Raw genomic sequence first — 19,149 nt, forward strand, 5'->3', positions numbered from 1 at the left:
GGGGCATTCATGCCATATATTTAAAGCACTAGCATAACACTGTAAACAGTCTTGGGTTCCCCCTGAAAATCCTGGGAGCTGTAGTTTGCTAAGGATACTGAGTGTTATTGGGAGACACCCTATTCCCATTACAGAGCTACAGTTTTCCAGAGTGGTTTAACAATAAATCCCTCTTTTCAGGGGGGTATAGAACAGCAACCCTGTGAGGGTTAAGAAACTAAACAACCAGGATTCTTTGGAAGAGAAGCCAGGACTATTTAAAAGTGCTTTGAACACTGCTTTAAATATGCAGTGCAGATAGGTAAAGGTAAAGGACCCCTGGTTGATTACGTCCAGTCAAAGGTGACTATGGGCCGCAGCGCTCATCTCGCTTTCAGGTCGAGGGAGTTGGCATTTGTCTGCAGATAGTTTTCTGGGTCATGTGGCCAGCATGACTAAACCACTTCTGGCACAATAGGACACTGTGTCGGAAACCAGAGCACATGGAAATGCTGCTTACCTTCCCACTGCAGTGGTATCTATTTATCTACTTGCACTGGCATGCTTTCCAACTGCTAGGTTGGCAGAAGCTGGGTCACAGCAATGGGAGCTCACTGCATCGCAGGGATTCGAACCACCGACCTTCTGATCAGCAAGCCCAAGAGGCTCAGTGGTTTAGATTACGGTGCCACCCGCTCCCCTAGTGCAGATAGGACCTGTGAGTGTGCATAGGCAATGCATTTTGACTGATCCAGCTGGACTACAGGGCTACAATGACCCAGAGTGGTTTAACAATCAGTCCCTCTTCCCTGGGAACTCTGGGAACTGTAGCTCTTTGAGGAATAGTGATCTCCTAACAACTCTCAGCACTCTTAACAGACTTCACTGCCCAGGTTTTGGGGGGGATGGCATAACTTTTTAAAGTGGTATCATAATGCTTTAAAGGTTCATGTGGATGTGGACAGGAGGGACACACACACACACACACAGAGGTCACACATACGCTACACATTTTAAACACACTAATACTCCTTTAACATCCATGGATTCCGCCCCTCAAGAAAAAATAAATACTGAGAACTTCATTTTGTTATGGGTGCTGAGAATTGTTAAGGGACCCCTCACAGAGCTACAATTCCCAGCACCCTCAACAAAATACGGTTCCCACGATTCTTCGCAGGAAGCCGCAACTGTTATAGTACTATAAATGTATATCATGGATGAGAGCAGAATCTGTTCTGTGTAGGGTCAATTGCTTTGTGGATGAGGGACTTGGGAACTTGGCAAGGTTGTTGAACTACAGATCCCATTATCCCTGACAGCTGGCCAGGCTAGCAGGGGCTGATGGATGTTGGAGTCGAACAATCTCCAGAGTTCCCCAGCCCTGCATTTAAAACGGCTGACACACGAGCTCTTACTTTAAATAATACAAAAATAGTTTATTAAGATAAATAATGTTCAAACGCACACATATATAAGGATAATAAAATAAAGGGCAGTGACCACATCCTGTGGTTAACAAACTTCAGGAAGTCCAAACCGGAGTTGCGTCTAGATGGTGCCTTGCACAATTTACCATGTCTGATGGAACTTCTGGTTTTCTGAACAGTCTTATGTTGGAGGAGCGATTCCCAAAAGCGCCTTCCAGATCTTAAATAGCCAATGGGACAAATCCTTGTTTCTTGAAAGAGTCCAACAGTCCTCCACAGCAGTGAAAAAACAATAAATAAAAAGTTGGGACGTTTCTGTTTTGCATATATCTGTTTTCATAAATGAAAAAAAGTAATGGCCACCAGGATTTCTCCAGTCAGGAGAGGTGTCCGGCTCCTCTGCCTTAATTTGCAACACAGAGAGCAGAGAAGAGAACCCAGGAGTCCTGAGTCTCGCTCTTCCCCAGCCGCTAGTCTCCACTCCACTCCTTTCTCAACAAATAACTTACTGCCTGATCCAGTACTCAGAAGCAAGTCTTGCTTTCTTCAGTGGGACTTATTACCCAGACATCAGAATGTAAGAAGATGGCCCCATTGAGGCCAGCATCCTGTTCTCACAGTGGCCAACCAGAGGCCTGTGGGAAACCCTCAAGCAGCAGCCAAACAAAAGACGACTCTCCCTTTCTCGTGTTTGCAGCAGCAGGTCATGGAGCTTGTGCTTGCTTAGAACCTGCAAAGTCTGCCTCTTAATCCCCAATGTGTTATAGGAGTGGGCTGTAGTTCCTCAGTGGTGTGGGGAAAGGCACTCTGTGTATGCTCAGAGGTGGTTCATTCTTATGTCACATGTTTTCTTCACAGCTGCATTCTAATATTGGAAGATGGGGAGAAAACCCTGGAACATCCTGGCCTGGAATATGCCCTGATCTTAGCCGTGGAGATCAGGAGCTCTCTGAAGAGAGGAGAAAGGTCAGAAGGATCAAAAGACCCATTGAAAGCAAAGTGTGTTGGGCTGAGACTCGGCGGCTGGCTTGGCTCCTAGGGGATGGTTTCAGCGTCCCGTCGACAATCCAGTTGTTGCAGAGGTCACCAGTGCAGCAACGGCTGTAAATAGCACCCAGGTTCTTGTAGACGGAAGTGTAAGGACTGTCACACCAGGATGGCGAAGCACAACCCTTGACGGCAGAGATTTGCCCAGTAGAGCCTGAAAGTGGAAATGAGGAATGGTTAGTGAGAGATGGGGAGAAATTGGTTTCAGTTCTCATTTAAAGGCCAATTTTCTCCCCATTGCATACTTTCTGAAACAATCTGAGAACCAAAACGCAGCCATCTTCTGAAATGCACACTTCTCCAAATGTCATGATGCAGTTCTCCAATGGGTACAAAAATGTGTGTACATACAAATGCATATATTAGTGAAAAGAACATGCAAGCATGCATTATGAGGAAAAATTGAAGGAGTATGCTTATCCTGGAAAAGAGCAGACTGAGAGGAGATATGATAGCCCTCTTTAAATATCTCAAGGGCTGTCATATGGAAGAGGGAACAAGCTTGTTTTCTCCTGCTTCAGAGGGTGGAACTTGAAGCAATGGCTTCAAGCTGCAAGAAGAGATTCCAACTAAACATAGAGAAAACCTTTTGATGGCCCTGACTCAGCAGCATGACCTACCCCTTCCCTATCCTTCTGGCACACCGTCTGCCTCCCCATGCCAGTTTTGAAAGCATTGAAATGATGTGCATCCACCTAAATGGATGTTATTGTTCTCACCCCTTCAAAGAACACATAGTTGTCCTATGCCAGTGGTTTACAACCAGTGTTCCGTAGTACCCTGGGGTGTCTTGAATGATGGTCAGGAGTGCTGCAGTCAACACTGGCCTCTTTCTTTCTTTCTTTCTTTCTTTCTTTCTTTCTTTCTTTCTTTCTTTCTTTCTTTCCCTCCCTCCCTCCCTCCCTCCCTTCCTCCCTCCCTCCTCTGATGCCCTCTCATGTCTCTGCCTCCCAAAGGTTTGCACAGTTGTTTGTGGCAGCAGCTCTAGCTACAGGCAAATAGTACCTCTGGAGCTGGCGAGGGGGTGCTTCCCAGGCCCCTGGGGCACTGTGAGGAGGCACCTCTCTTGTGGGAAGGGAGGGCAGCTCAGAGACCAGGAGTGGCAGCAGCGGCTGGCCGGAGGACTCCCAAGGAGAGGGGAGAAGAGAGGAGGGAAGACTCCACAAGGGAGGGTGTTTTCAAAAAAGGGTGAGAGGTTGCCAGCTCTGCAGGCAAGGGGTGACATAACTGGGCTCCTAAGCCCCACAGGGGTGCCACAGAAAGAAGGTACTTGGTCAAGGGAGTCGTGGACTCAAAAGGGTAGAAAAGCTCTGCTCTATGCCTCTTTCTGTTGGGATTAACCTGGTCACATTAAACTCCAGGTGGAGTGAGTGAGAAGGAATGAGTAGATGATACTCACCATGTATCCCTGAGGCCTCTAGGCATTGGGTCATCACACCCCGGCACTGCACCTTAGTGATGTCATCTGGGAAACAACCGTGGGTGGAATTCCCCTCACAACTGAAACACATGACCCCATTCGGGTGGGGTGGGGTATCCTTGTAGTCTGTAGGCAGAATAAGTGAATACTCTCAGTACCATAAAGTTCATCCCAGGCTGTCTGCACCAAGGCCACATATTTATGGCTTTAAATTTGGGTCCTTTTTAAAATAAAATAAATGGAAGCCATTATTAAAGGGATGCAATGGTGCAGTGGAGCACTATCCTAGAGCATGATGGGTAATAAAAGAAAGAAATTGTGTGCACTAGCCCAGCAGCCACCTGGAAAAACATTGCATGACTGGTTTAAGCCATGGTTTGTTGAACAAATTTTGAGGTAACCATGGGTTATTTCCCCCAAACTTGTTTTCCCAAAGTTTGGATTCTTTTCCAGCTGTTCCTACACCATGTCTTTGTAGCTGGGGTAGGGTGGTCAAATAAACTATGGTTAGGAATTGGTGTTGGGTTCACACATCATGCTGAGACATATTTAAAATGAACCAAGGTTTCTAATGTAACAAGTAACAATAGCTTTGAATCGTGAATTGTTGGCAGGAAATAGTTGAACTCTTGAGCAGGGTTTAGACATTATGCTGAGCAATGGTTTAAACCAGGGTCTCCCATAATCAGGTCTTCGGCTGTTTTGGGATTACAACTCCCATCATCCCTAGCTAGCAGGACCAGTGGTCAGTGTTGATGGGAATTGTAGTCCAAAAACAGCTGGAGAGTTTTCCCAAGTTTGCGAAACCCTGCTTTAAACAATACTTTCGCGAACCATGGGTTATCATTCTGTGTGAACAACACCTGTGGGCCTGGTGAGTTTTGCCTTTCCCAGGGCCAGTCCAAAACCTTTTGGCACCTGAAGCAGACCCCAAAATTGCAAAAAAAAAAAACCCAAACCAAAACCATGAAGAAAGAAGAGGTAAGGAAAGATCTATATCAGGAACAAAGGGGGAAGGAAGATCTATGCAGGGATTTGCTGCTCTTGTGGATCCTGCAGCCTGAGGCAGTCACTTCACCTTGCCTCATGGGTGGGCCAGCCCTGACCTTGCCCCCAAATTGATGGGGTTTCAGCCCTCCTTTTGACCCTAATTACCCCCCCCACACACACACACACTTCATATTTAGATTCTGGGTGGAATCTAGAATTTACTAGCTCTCAGGCCCAAATCTGATTATAAAATAACATAGGCTAGGTAGCAACCATATTGGCAAGCAGTATGTTTTTAGTATTTGATCTTTAACTTGCGGCAGTCAGGAAAGCTGCATGCGTTGACTTTCAGGACACAACACAGCTGTTAAAAGCACCATATTATATAAATGGTGCCACCTGACCATCTTTGGGTCTGAGCCTCATTCCCTTTAATAGCAAATTCAAATGCGGATGCTGTGCTGATAGGATAGGAACTGAGGGAGGTATTGGCATGCTAGGGAGAACTCTGAAGTTTTCAGAAGAATATATATATATATACACACACCCCACCCTGCTCAACAGCCCAGTGAGGACTGAGAATGCTCAGTGGCTACTACAGTGTCCCTATTTTCCAGGGACAGTCCCAGATTTACAAAAGCCATCCTGGTTTCTGATTTGATCCTGATTTGATACCTTAGGACATCCCTGTTTTCATCAGAGAAATGTTGATGGGTATGGAGTTATGCGATCCCCGAGCCAAGGAGATAAGTAACTATAGAATGTTTAGAAGAAATCTGAAGGCTGTATAGGGAGGTCTTTAAATTCCAGAGTGGAGTTATTATGAAATAGTATGTCCCTATTTTCGCTGGGAAAAAATGTTGAAAGGTATGCTGCTAGGAGCTGTGGAATATTTGAGGGTCAGCTGGAAAAGGAAAATAGCAAACTATGGGGGTTTGGGGGAGTGAATTGACTTGCTACAGTTTATAGTATCACATAGAACTATGGTGGAATCTGGACACATAAAAAAAGTTGTGAAAATGCCCTTTTAAAAATGTTTGAAAAATATACTGAATTTGCCACAGCTCACCATCACCATCTAGGGTCACATTTGTATATTGCACTTTGCAACACACTTGAAATGTTTTATTTGCAGCTGTATAGCTGGGTCCTCTGTCTTCCCCCCTGAGCAAGAACAATGCCATCAGGAGTTGGGAAAATACACAGAAACATTTTGTTGCAGACCCAGTTGGTGCTCCTGGAATCCCAAACCTTACCTTGTGTGTCATCATTGCACTGGCTGGAATTGCAGCATTTGATCAGATGGAAACTGTTATGGTTGTGGAAGCCCAGAGGTTCCTGGCAGTGGGTAAGCGAGCCACAGCCCTTGATGCGCTGTTCGTCCCGTGGAAACTCTGCCAGTTGGGAGAAAACAGTGGCTGTGATTGTGGCCTTTTGTCTCTGGGAGGCGCTGGTGCAAATTTCATTGCAACAACCTCTCTTAGGAAGAACCCCATCAAACCAAAGGCTACAGGAGCTCACCTTCTGTCGCAGTGAAGGATGTGATGTCTATGCACTTCTCCTCTGGCCGCGCACAGCGCATCTGCATATGGCTGGAGTTGTAGCAGGTCTGGTCGGCTGAGCTGCAGGAATAGCAATGCAAGGGATTTCGTGGGCGACCCCGAGCAGTGAGCATATCCACGACTGCAGTTTTAGGAAAGCAGCAGCAGCAGCAGGGAGAGAAGCAGAGAAAAAAATCAGGGCTGAACTTATTAGGTGAATCACAGTCACAAAGCATTCAGATATATTTTCAGGAATCTCCCATCTGGCTGGGATCAAACAATTTTATATAGGCACATGGATTTAAGGAGGCCAAGCCTACACAGTCATGCAATCTTTTATTTTGTCAGGATGTAAATCTTATTTTTTATGTGCGTTCACTTTTCCCATTAAACAAAATAATACGAGTAGAAGGGAAATCCTAGATAGATGTATTCTTCTTTCTCTCCCCCCCCCCCGCTTTATTTATGTTTTTCGTTACTTTAAACTTTAAACTGTTTTCAATTTGTTCTGATGTAGGAACCTACCCTGGGACTTTCCAGCAAAGTGCAGGCAATAAGTAAATAAATAATGTGTATCCATAGCAGTGACCAGAGGAGGAATGACCGCTGGGAGGAACTCAGAGATAAGAAATGCCAAAGTACATCTGCAGCAGCACAACTAGACGCCTCCCTCTGCCCCAGCTGCAACCAAACATGTCTCTCCTGTATCAGTCTCTGCAGCCACAGCAGGCGCTGTAACTCTCCAGCGGTTTGACTTCATTGTCCTCCATTGTCTCTCGAGACAGAAGGATGCCAGCCGGGCAATGCCAACTTGACGTTTAATAAATAAAATTTAATGCGGAGAGGGAAACACCAGGACTGAAACTGTGACCCGGTTACAGAAATTAGCAGATCTAATTGCATGAGGTTTAGTGGTTCGAATGCATGCATGTGAACGGATAGAAGAAAAAGGCTTACTTTGGGTTTGGGACCAGCCTTTCACAGCCTGATACCCTTGGGAAGCTGTTGGACTCTGGAGCCCCAGGCAGCATGGGATGGTGGGGTTTGCAGCTTCCCCACCCCTGTGATAGAGGAGTCATTTGGCATGGGGGGTGATTCAGCTCAGCTCCAGGGGTGAGGCTGCTTTCACACCAAAACAGATATTGGGGCAAAGTCTTACTGCCCCTCCCCCTGTTCCAAACCCACCCTCGCAGCTGCTTTTGGGAAAACAAAATTATCCCGGGAGTTCTGTTCATGGGGTTCCAATTTAATGTGCATCACAGCCTGCAGAGCGAACCCTCTCTGCTCACATGGACTGACCGTTTAGCACCCCCTGGTTGCAGAGGTCAGTCCCGCAGTGCTCCTCCGCCAAGAACACGACCTGGTTGCCAGAGAGGTGGGAGATGGAGTTGTTTGGCTTCCCACCCACGTCACAGCCCTTCAGGATGTAACTGGAGATCTTAGATCCTGCAAGGAAAGAGAGAGAGAGGAAGTAAAAATGAAGGCACCGTTCTTTTCTCTTTTCTTTTTTAGAAGGCAACATTCCTAAGTGCAGACTTAGCGCTCACGGCATAAATCCTGTTTCACAACTTAAGTAAAGGTAAAGGGACCCCTGACTATTAGGTCGTCATGACCGACTCTGGGGTTGCGGTGCTCATCTCGCTTTACTGGCTGAGGGAGCCGGCATACAGCTTCCGAGTCATGTGGCCAGCATGACTAAGCCGCTTCTGGCGAAACATAGCTGCACACAGAAACGCTGTTTACCTTCCCGCCGGAACGGTACCTATTTATCTACTTGCACTTTGATGTGCTTTCGAACTCCTAGGTTGGCAGGAGCAGGGACCGAGCAATGGGAGCTCACCCGGTCATGGAGATTTGAACCACCGACCTTCTGATCGACAAGTCCTAGGTTCTGTGGTTTAACCCACAGTGCCACCCATGTTCCTGTTTCACAACTTACAGATATGCAAACCAGATTAGCTCTCACTTTAGGTCTTCCCCTTGTGGTTCTGTTTGGTTGTCACAGACAGTGGCACATATAAGTTTGTACATAGTCATCCGTGGAAATAAAATTTATCGACATTTTAAAAGTTGGTGCAAAGCTTCTCCGGGGTCCGGAGTGCGGGTGGTGTCACAAGCACTTGCCAATAGGTGCTCGTCACCGCCACTGTCCACACGCAACATACTATAGACTAGCAAAAGAGTGTGTTGCTGCTTCCTTCCCAGGGCTCACTTGGGTGTGTCAAGACATGCATATGTTTCCACACCTGCAATGTTCCACCGTCTTTCAAATATTGCATGTCTTTTTCTGTAGGTCTGTCTACGCCTCTGTTTGACAGATTCCAGCAAACCCCATTGGGGTTGACTGGAAACCTAAGGTGCCGTTGCTTTATTGCTTTCCACACAAAAATGTTTCAGTAAATGTATCCATAAAATTTGCAAAGCACACACACAGAAGATATAAATACTGAGGGCTACCAGAGCTTCTCGCTCTGATAGCCCACCCCCACCCCACCCCTTTGCCCTTTGGCCACCAGCCCTTCCCCCACACCTGACCAAACCCCATTTTATTCACTTGCAACACCAAAACACAGAAACATTACAAGCAGACCCGCACCAATACTGTTATGTAGTGTAGTTTCACCCTGGGCCAACAGGGGGATATTGTAGATAGTTTTCACTCAGGTCCGCGGCAGTTATTTTAGGCGGGAACTCTGGGCTGTTGTGGTTACAATGTGACAGCCGGCTGCCTATAAATACAGGCCGGCTGAGCTGTTCGCAGTCAGTTCTGTTCCAGCTTACCTTAATAAAGAGCTACTTGAAGGAATCGCTGTGCCGGCTGCTATGTCAACCCACAACTTAATACTGGCGACGAGGATGGGATAGATGGACATCAGAGCACAGCCAGATGCGGCCAGCCTCTGAACTGAGCTGAATCACAGAGCGAAATCACTGAGCGAAATCACTGAGCGAAATCACTGGGCAGAACCAATTCAGAGCTGACTGTTCTGGCTAGAGCACTGTGTTCCATCCATCGCCCTTCACGCCGGCATCGGAATCATGGCTTCACTTGTGCCTCTACCGCCGTTTGCGCCAGCCTCTGAATCATGGGACTCCTACCTCGCTCGGTTCGACTGCTGCCTCCAAGCCAACGAGCTGACAGCAGTATCAACGGATCGGAAGCGGGGCCTATTCCTCAGCCTCTGTGGGCCTGAGGTGTTTGAGACGGCCCGAGCATTGGTTGCGCCTGAAGCAGTCCAGGCAACACCATGGGACACGATCCAAGAGAAGCTCCGCAACCACTACGCACCGAAGCCGTCCAAGATTGCTGCCCGCCATGCGTTCTACCACCGGAACCAGGCAGAGGGGGAGTCAATCAACAACTACACCACCGCCCTGCGACAGGCTGCAATGCACTGTGAGTTCCGAGACTTAGACGATGCCCTGATGGATCGAATCGTCTGCGGGGTCCGGGACATCCATCTGCAACGGCGTCTCCTAGCCAAGCCAGACCTCACGCTACAGAAAGCCATTGAGGAGGCTGTGGCCTCAGAAGCTGCTGAACGCTCCGCCCAGGAGATCCGCAAGTCCAGCAGCCCGCGTCTTGCTAGGGAGCCAGTTCCGGTGCATCATGAAGAGGCCAGCAGTGATGAGGCATCCTCCAGTGAAGACGATGACGTGCACCAGACAAAGCGGGAGCGCAGGAAGTTTCAACAGAAGTCCAAGGGCCAACCGGAATGTGCTGGCTGCGGAGGCAACCATTCCCGTGCCAAGTGTCGATTCAGAGACGCCATCTGTAGGAAGTGTTCCAGAAGGGGCCACATCGCTAAGGTCTGCCGATCGGCTCCGTCTGACACCCCCCCCTTCATCGACTCGCAAGTTCAAGTCTTCACTCCAGTCTGCCAAGGAAAGTTGTTTCGCTCTCACCAACTGCCGCTGCCCGTCTGGAACCACGATTGGCCAAACCAACTCGCCTACGCGACGCAAGCTGAACGTCACGGTGCTCATTGAAGGAGCTCCATGTGACATGGAGATCGACACCGGGTCTGCCCTGTCCATCGTGTCATGGAGCACCATCAAAAGACTGGTACCCAGAGTGTCCAAAAGGCAACTCGACTCTCACCGCGTACACCTGAGAGACTACCAGGGAAACGACGTTCCCGTGGTAGGCGTTGGCCGGTTCCGGATCGCCTTCAAGGATTTTTCGGGCCTGCTCCGGTTGGTGGTGGTCGAAGGTCAGCGGCCAAGCCTCCTAGGGCTAGACTGGTTTGATGCCCTCGGCCTGGAAGTCACCGGCATCAACTGCATCTCTAACGCAGAGACTGAGGGTCTGGTCAAAGACTTTGCCGAGGTTTTTGACGGCACCTTGGGACAATATACAGGTACGCCCATCTCCTTTAGCCTTGATCCACAAGTCGCCCCCATCAAGCTAAAGCCACGCCGGGTTCCCTTTGCGCTCAAGGCTAAGGTGGACGAACAACTGGACAAACTGATCGCCCAAGGAGTTTTGGAGCCGGTTGACCACGCAAAGTGGGAAACCCCCATCGTCACACCTGTCAAGCCAGATGGGTCGGTGAGAATCTGCGCTGACTACAAGTGCACGATCAACAAGGCACTTCCGCAGCACGCTTATCCGGTTCCTGTTGTCCAACACCTGCTGCATTCCCTGGGTGAGGGTAAGGTCTTCGCTAAGCTGGACCTTGCCCAAGCCTATCAACAACTGCCAGTCGATGATGCCACTGCTGAAGCCCAGACGATCGTCACCCACCGGGGGGGCATTCCGTTGCCGCCGGTTGCAGTTCGGGGTGAGTGTGGCTCCTGGCATCTTCCAAAGCCTTATGGAGCGTCTCCTGCAAGGGCTTCCTGGCGTGGTACCATATTTTGATGACGTCTTGGTGTCTGCAGACTCACACCAGCAGCTGTTCGAGCGCCTCCGTGCCGTGCTGACCAGGTTCCAGGAGGCCGGGCTCAAGGTAAAGAGGGAGAAGTGCCAGATTGCCGTTCCACAGGTAGAGTTCCTGGGCTATCTTATCGATGCCTCCGGCCTTCATCCAACCACATCCAAGATCCGCGCTATCCAGCAGGCCCCCACCCCAAAGAACAAAACGGAGTTGCAGGCATTCCTGGGGCTGCTGAACTTTTATAACATGTTCCTGCCCCACAAAGCCACAGTGGCTGAGCCTCTTCACCGACTCCTTAGCACTAAGACGCCTTGGGCCTGGGGTCATCGAGAGACGGCGGCCTTCAACGCGGTCAAGGCCCTCCTTTCTTCAGACAGTGTGCTGGTACAGTACAGTGAATCCAGGCCGCTGGTCCTTGCCTGCGACGCCTCACCTTTTGGCATCGGTGCTGTCCTTAGTCACCGTTTTCCAGATGGAAGAGAAGCACCGCTCGCCTACTTTTCCAGGACACTATCTCCGACGGAACGGAATTACAGCCAGCTCGACAAGGAGGCATTGGCACTTGTGGCTGGAGTGAAGAGGTTCCATGAATACCTCTATGGCAGGACCTTTGACCTCATCACTGACCACAAGCCACTCCTGGGCCTCCTCGCCGGTGATCGTCCAACTCCACCGGTCCTCTCACCACGCATGCTGCGATGGACTGTTTTCCTGGCTGCCTACCACTACCGGCTCATCCATCGCCCGGGAAAATCGATGGGCCATGCCGACGCCCTCAGCCGTTGCCCTCTTCCAGCATTTGTGGAAGACCCGGCTCCAGCTTCATCGCTCCTTCTGATTGAGGATCTTCCGGCAGCGCCTGTATCGGCTGCCACTGTGGCCTCCGCGTCTGCCCAGGATCGCACCATCAGCCGGGTGCTCAACTGGGTGTGGAGGGGGTGGCCACAAGGGCCTTTTGCATCGGAGTTCCAGCCCTTCGCAACCAGACAACATGAACTCTCAGCTCATCGCGGCTGTCTGCTGTGGGGAGACCGCGTCGTGATTCCCCAGGGACTCCGTCAGCGCGTCCTGGAGGCTCTGCACGTTGGCCACCCGGGAATTGTCAAAATGAAGGCGTTGGCTCGGTGTTACGTCTGGTGGCCTAATATGGACGATGCCATCACTGCCTGGGTGTCCGCCTGTCAAGCGTGCCAAGAGTCGAGGCCTGCACCACCGGCAGCTAAGGGACACACCTGGGAGACGCCAAAGACACCCTGGTCGAGGGTGCACATCGATCTGGCTGGCCCCTTTCACGGCCGGACCTTTATGGTAGTGGTGGACGCCTATTCCAAATGGCTGGAGGTTGCCCTGATGCCCTCCACCACTACCGAAGCTGTCATCCGGGTGCTGTGAGGCCTGTTTGCAACGCATGGGTGTCCTGATGTCCTTGTCTCTGACAACGGACCGCAGTTCACGTCAGGCACGTTTGAGTGGTATCTTTTGGGACTGGGCATCCGCCATGCCCTAACGGCACCTTTTCATCCATCCAGCAACGGGCAAGCGGAAAGAATGGTGCGCTCGACAAAAGAGGCACTGGCGCGCCTGGACCGGGGAGACTGGCATGAGCGGGTCGCCGAATACTTGTTCGTGCAACACATCACCCCTCATGCGGCCACAGGGAGGAGTCCTGCTGAACTGCTTATGGGCCGCCGCCTCAGGTCACCGCTCGACCGGCTACACCCAGACTTTGCCGTGGCTGAACCCCCAGGCTGTGCCAACGCACCACGGTCATTTGTCCCAGGAAACCAGGTCTTTGCCCGGAACTATGTGGGGGACATCCCTTGGGTGCCAGCCACAGTAGTGGGAGTCACTGGACCTCGCTCGTACCAGGTGGCACTCGAAGACGGACGTTTGTGGCGACGGCACATAGACCAGCTTAGGCGCAGGGTTGGCGACTTGGACACTACCGAGGTGCCCCCAACTGCGCTTGCGGCTCCAGAAGACACACGTACAGATGGCGAGGCCCCACCTACACCTCCCTCGCAAACTGCCAGCGTGGAGCCGAACCAAGCCGTTTCAGAACAGACTCAGACCACTCCACTTGCGGAGGCTCCACCCACAGCAGCGGATCCAGGGGAGTTGGTTCCAACGCCACCTAGGGTCGCACCACAGCCTCAGCGAGAACTGTGTGGCCCTCCGGACTTGGCTACCAGTCCCCGGCGGTCTGGCAGAGTTTCCAAGCGCCCAACTTATTTAAAGGACTATGTTGTTGGACAGGTATCACTGTTGGTCTAAGTATGGGAAATGTAACCGATATGCTTTTGTGCCTAATTGAACCATTATGCGTAGTGCTGTATATAAGGAAACCATTACGATTGTAACTAACGCCTTATCTCGGTGGGGAGGGGTGTTATGTAGTGTAGTTTCACCCTGGGCCAACAGGGGGATATTATAGATAGTTTTCACTCAGGTCCGCGGCAGTTATTTTAGGCGGGAACTCTGGGCTGTTGTGGTTACAATGTGACAGCCGGCTGCCTATAAATACAGGCCGGCTGAGCTGTTCGCAGTCAGTTCTGTTCCAGCTTACCTTAATAAAGAGCTACTTGAAGGAATCGCTGTGCCGGCTGCTATGTCAACCCACAACTTAATAAATACAAAAAAGAACAATATATCTCGAAAAGGAAACAATAAAGTAAGTTTCTTCTCCTTTTATTGGGTGATCTCCCAGTTCTGGTATCATGAGGAGAAGAGAGTTCTCCTTTTTCACATCCTTCTGAAAACCTCTATCTCAGGGTTTGGGTGTCTTTTTCCTTCCGAGGCAGGAGTTTCCTTTCTGGGCAACTTTCCAGGCACCGCATGACACTGGTGGGCGTGGCCAGAGGCAAGAGCAACAAAAGTGGGTGGAGTTACCTTTGTTTGGCTGGCTAGTTTCTACACCAGGCATAAGCAAACTCGGCCCTCCAGATGTTTTGGGACTCCCATCATCCCTGACCACTAGAGCTGTAGTCTGAAAACATTTGGAGGGCTGAGTTTGCTTATGCCTTTTCTACACCCTGCTCCTCCATCCAGCCAAGCATGAAGCATTGTCAGAGTTCAAGCCAAGCAAAAACCTTTGAGGAGGGTGCAACACTGGGCTGATGAAGGGCATGATTCAAGAGGTGGAACGAAGGAGTTTGTCCTCGAGGGCTGCCTTTGACACCCATTCTGCCTAAGCTGAGGTTCCTCACCTCTGCTCTCCAGCTCCTTCTCATCTGCCTTGTCCTCCCTTTCCAATCCCCACAGCCTCCTCCTTCAAAAATACTCACGGGCCAGTATAGTCATTATGGTGGAGCTGCATTGCTCTTGGTACTCTTCGCAGATCTCCGTTTCCTGGCAGTCGCTGTCGCCATCACAAGCGTAGCATTCAAGGCCGGCGACTGAGAGAAGGGAAGGGAAGCCATTAGCAAACCAGGTTCAGCATAATGCAAATTGGGGTGTGTGTGTGTGTGTGTCCTTAACCTTTTCGAATCTGGGGGCTAGGGAACTACTGTAGTAGCCACAAAAATGCCCATTTTTCAGGAGAAATGCTGACAATCTGCCCAGCACCTATAGATGTGTAAAGATGGTGCCAAGTGAGCCTCCCTGGGGAGAACATTCCACAAGTGGGGGGCCACCACTGAAAAGGCCAGTTCTCATGTTGCCACCCACCTGACCTCCATCACACAGAGAAGGCCCTCAGATGGCATGTGTGGGCTCCAGACCATTTCGTATGGGGAGAGGCAGTCCTTGAAATGCGTGGGGCCCCTTCCTATGCCAGGTGAACATGCAGGTGTTGGCCCATGGCTATGGTGCACAGCAGCATGGCATATTGAGGGGCACACACACAGACCAACACAACTTCCTCCTGTGTTCTTTCACGTGTGGTGGTAGGGGTTTCCTCAGAACATGTGGACCTTGGAATTGAGCGCTCTTCAGGGTGAAGTTGGCCTCGCTGGGATCTTGCCTGTGTGGCATAGCTGACAGATGAGAGGATGAGGGACAGCGAGAGACGGGGAGGGAAGGGGTCAAGTCTTTGGGGCTCCATCCTTCCAGGGTTGGAGGCTCTGCTGAGCCAGGGTTTTGTCACAAGGGTTGTGTGAGGACACAAGTACTGCTGGGGATGGGGCAATCCTTAGCCCCCTCATCACGCCTTTTAAGGTTATGTTCCTGCCTGGCTGGGCATTTCCTTCCTTCTGCTTGGAAATGTCCAGCTCAGCAGGATGTGAATATATTACACATCTGTCAGGTGTGAAGAAATGAGGTCAGGCGGCCAGGCTTTGGCAGACAAAGGATTTCTCCGGTTTAAAATTATGACTATTTTTACTTTCATGTGACAGCTCTAGAAGCAATTGGACAGTTGATTTACTGCAGGGCTAGGAAGCCCGTGGCCCTCCCCATATTGCTGGACTAAGGTTGTATTCACATGTTGAGGGAAGCTTTTAATGTTTGATGTATCACAGTATTTTAATATTCTTTTGGAAGCCACCCAGAGTGGCTGGGGAAGCCCAGCCAGATGGGCGGGGTATAAATAATAAATTATTATTATTATTATATTATGTGCTCTCAACAGCAAACACCCAGATCCTCATAGTTTTCCCCTAAGATGAGATTCTCTCTCTATCTCCTATTAAGAATAAAACACCTTGTTCTCCTTTTGGTTTGTTTGCTCCAACCATTGCACTTTACTCTCCACCCAGAATTAGGAGCACCAGACCTTTGTGTCAACTTAGTATTGTCTATGCTGCCTGGCAGTGGGTCTCCAATATCCTCTTCCACTCTTCCAGCTCTACCTTGGAGAGGCCAGAGATCAAAACCTGGGACATGAGATGAGGTTGAGACCAATATTTAATCCATGCAAGAGAAATGATGGTTCGGCAGCTTTTAAAATACTTTTCAGTATGTATGCTACTAAGTGAATTTCAGGGGGATCTTAACAAGTAGTCAAAGATATCTGTGTTTGTAGTTAAACTGCAGGAAACCATAATTTCAATATAAATATACTGTACCATGTTTGGGGGCGGGGAATGCTTACAACGAAACTTTGACAGTTGCATGCCAGGCAAATGCTCTAACCACTTCTCTCTCGCCTTTTTGCCGTGGGTGATCTGCCTGCCAGTCAGCACACCACTTCTCCTCTGCTTTACACCTCTGGTCTGCACACCAGACCCACATTTTCTTGTAATTATACCAAAAATAAAAATCTAGGACGTTTGAGAACTGAACGCCCTCCCTTCCCCCAAAAGTTACACATTCTGATCACCACCGAACTTTGCTCCTCTCCACTACTGGAAAACAACAACCGAGAATTCTAAAAAAGACATAACCACCATTCTGGAGAAAAACACACTCATGTGATATAGCAGACAGCCATTAGGCAGAAGATAATCTACATGACACACACACACATACACGATACTTACCGTGAGCTACCATCAAAGACAAGGAGAAGCTGAACCAAAATAATTCCATGGATGTGGTTTGGAAGAGAAGTTATTATTTCTTTCTAATTCACAGATCTAGCTTGCTGTCTCTGGCTGGTTCCTCTGTTCTGTGCAGGAAGAATGTTCTGCCAAGCTCTCTCCCTCTTTCTCTCTCTCTCTCTGCTTATTCCTTCAAAAAAAGAAAAAGAAAACTCTTTCCCCCCTCTGGCCCCACCCCTGAAATCAATTGGAAAGGAACTTTTATCATTTCTGCTATGCAGAACTTCAGAGGGTGACGCAGTCGATGATGTGACTGATGCAGGAAGAGGAGAAGGGGGGAACGGGGGAAAGTGGTGACAGTTTTCTTTTGTGTGCTGGGTATGTCTTGAAGGTTTCAAGGCTCTTCCCTGAAGTGCACTCTCATCGTCAGCACAGAGCCCTGGAGAATGTGAAACCAGAATGAAGAGGAAGCAAGCCTCATCTCCACTGACTCCTTGCAGTCCTTGGAGGGAGGGAGATTAAATAAAAAGCAGGAATGGGGCAAGGTGGGGGGCAGATTCCTGGTTGGCCCATGATCTCGCCTTTTATATGGTTTTAGAGCTGGGGAAGGCCATCTTGGAGAGCCACCCTTCTGCTCCTAAGGAGCCCCGGGTGGCAAACTGGTGTAGCATTTAAAACAAATTCCTGCCCCCCAGCCCCCCCCGGATATTCCAAGGGGGCCCCAGGTGAAAATTGTGCAAACAGGGAGCCACAGCACAAGGCTAGGGGTCCACAGAGGGAGGTGAGAAGTGAAGGGGGAAATCCTGATTGATGGGGTATCCTCTTGGCCAGTCACAAGTAGTAGAGGGCAGCCCACCAGGGCTCATGCTTCCCCCCTTTTTTGCCACATGTGTTTTCTTAGTAGTGAAACTTAATTCTCTCCTCTTAGGCAAAGATCATAAGACGACCTGGCTGGTAGCCAGATTCTGCGCCCAGATTTGTAGGCAAAGATCATCCTCTAGTATAAAATAGCTTACTAGGGAAATGCTGAAGTTTCCCTTTGGGGCGCCTCAGGGTCAATTTTTTGTGGTAGCCCAAATCTCAGTTGGACGGTTGTGTGTGTGTGTGTGTGTGTGTGTGTGTGTGTGTGTGTGTGTAAATTTTAACTCATGAGCTATTGCTGCAATCTGCTCCAATTGTATATTTTATCTTTATGAACTCTGTTTTTATTGTGTTGTGTTGTGTTAGGTGAGCTGGTCTTTGACCGTATTAAATTATCTATCTCTCTTAGAGCAGTGCTGGTTTGTTTCCGGAGGGAGAGGGCAATAGCTGAGCCTCCCATTTTGACCAGCAGAGTCCATGATCCAGAACCCCCAGGTCAGGTAAATGCAGTGATGGGGTGGTAATGGGTAGGGCTGGGTGAGCCAGAGCTGCTTGTTGCTGCCGCCAGTGCTGGGCCCAGAGGATGAGCGCCTTTGGATGTTGCCAAGGGGCGGAGGGCCCATCAGCAACGTTGGCTTGGCTCTGCAAGGTGAAATCCGCCCCAGCGCCTAGCCGAGCTGGGTCATCTGGAGCTGCTGACTTACATCTAGTAAACAACTGTTTACTCAGAAGAAAGCCAATGGGATGCAGGTGGCGCTGTGGGTTAAACCACAGAGCCTAGGACTTGCCAATCAGAAGGTTGGCGGTTTGAATCCCTGTGACGGGGTGAGCTCCCGTTGCTCGGTCCCTGCTCCTGCCAACCTAGCAGTTCAAAAGCACATCAAAGTGCAAGTAGATAAATAGGTACCGCTCCAGAGGGAAGGTAAACGGCGTTTCCGTGCGCTGCTCTGGTTTGCCAGAAGCGGCTTAGTCATGCTGGCCACATGACCCGGGAGCTGTACACCGGCTCCCTCGGCCAATAAAGCGAGATGAGCGCCGCAACCCCAGAGTCGGTCACGACTGGACCTAATGGTCAGGGGTCCCTTTACCTTTACAGAAGTAAGCCGCACTGAGTTCAGTGGGCCTTACTCCCAGGTAAGGGTGTTTGGAGCGATAGTGTTTTATTGAGGCAGCCTCGGAATGACAAGACCTTTTTGCACCAGGTCAGTGAGGACCACTTGCTTTAAAAAATTCTCCCATATATACACAAGTGCCTGTGCGCCTTTTGGACCATATCTGTAGGTCCGTTCCCCCCCCCCCATGTCAAATAACTTATAATATATTACAATTTATTTAAAACTCAATAAGATAGACAGCAATGCAATAGCATTACATCGGGGAAGAGTGCGTGTAAGTCCCACCGATCCCATTTTCTGATGTTCCAGCACATGCCAATTTGCAGCTGAGGTTTTGTACACACAATACATTTAAAGAACATTCAAAGCATAACATTTCCCTCAAGGAATTCTGGGCACTGTAGTTTATATCCCACAGAGTTATGAGTCCCATCAACCCATAACAAACCACGGTGTCCAGAATTCCTTG

At 49.7% G+C, this 19,149-nt stretch overlaps 1 protein-coding gene across 1 annotated transcript; it reads right to left on the reverse strand.

The window, feature by feature from the left end:
• Positions 1-1,393: 1,393 nt before the first annotated feature.
• Positions 1,394-17,003, reverse strand: PLAUR (plasminogen activator, urokinase receptor). Its single transcript, XM_082233159.1, has 7 exons — positions 16,705-17,003; positions 14,572-14,682; positions 7,707-7,853; positions 6,388-6,549; positions 6,123-6,260; positions 3,856-4,002; positions 1,394-2,610 (listed from the first exon to the last, which is right to left on the reverse strand). Exons 1-7 carry the CDS (start codon positions 16,751-16,753, stop codon positions 2,348-2,350), a joined length of 1,017 nt encoding a protein of 338 aa, XP_082089285.1. The 5' UTR covers positions 16,754-17,003; the 3' UTR covers positions 1,394-2,347.
• Positions 17,004-19,149: the final 2,146 nt, after the last annotated feature.

Source organism: Podarcis vaucheri, assembly GCF_965113315.1.
Source record: "Podarcis vaucheri genome assembly, chromosome: 7".
In the NCBI taxonomy this organism is placed as follows: Eukaryota; Metazoa; Chordata; class Lepidosauria; order Squamata; family Lacertidae; genus Podarcis; species Podarcis vaucheri.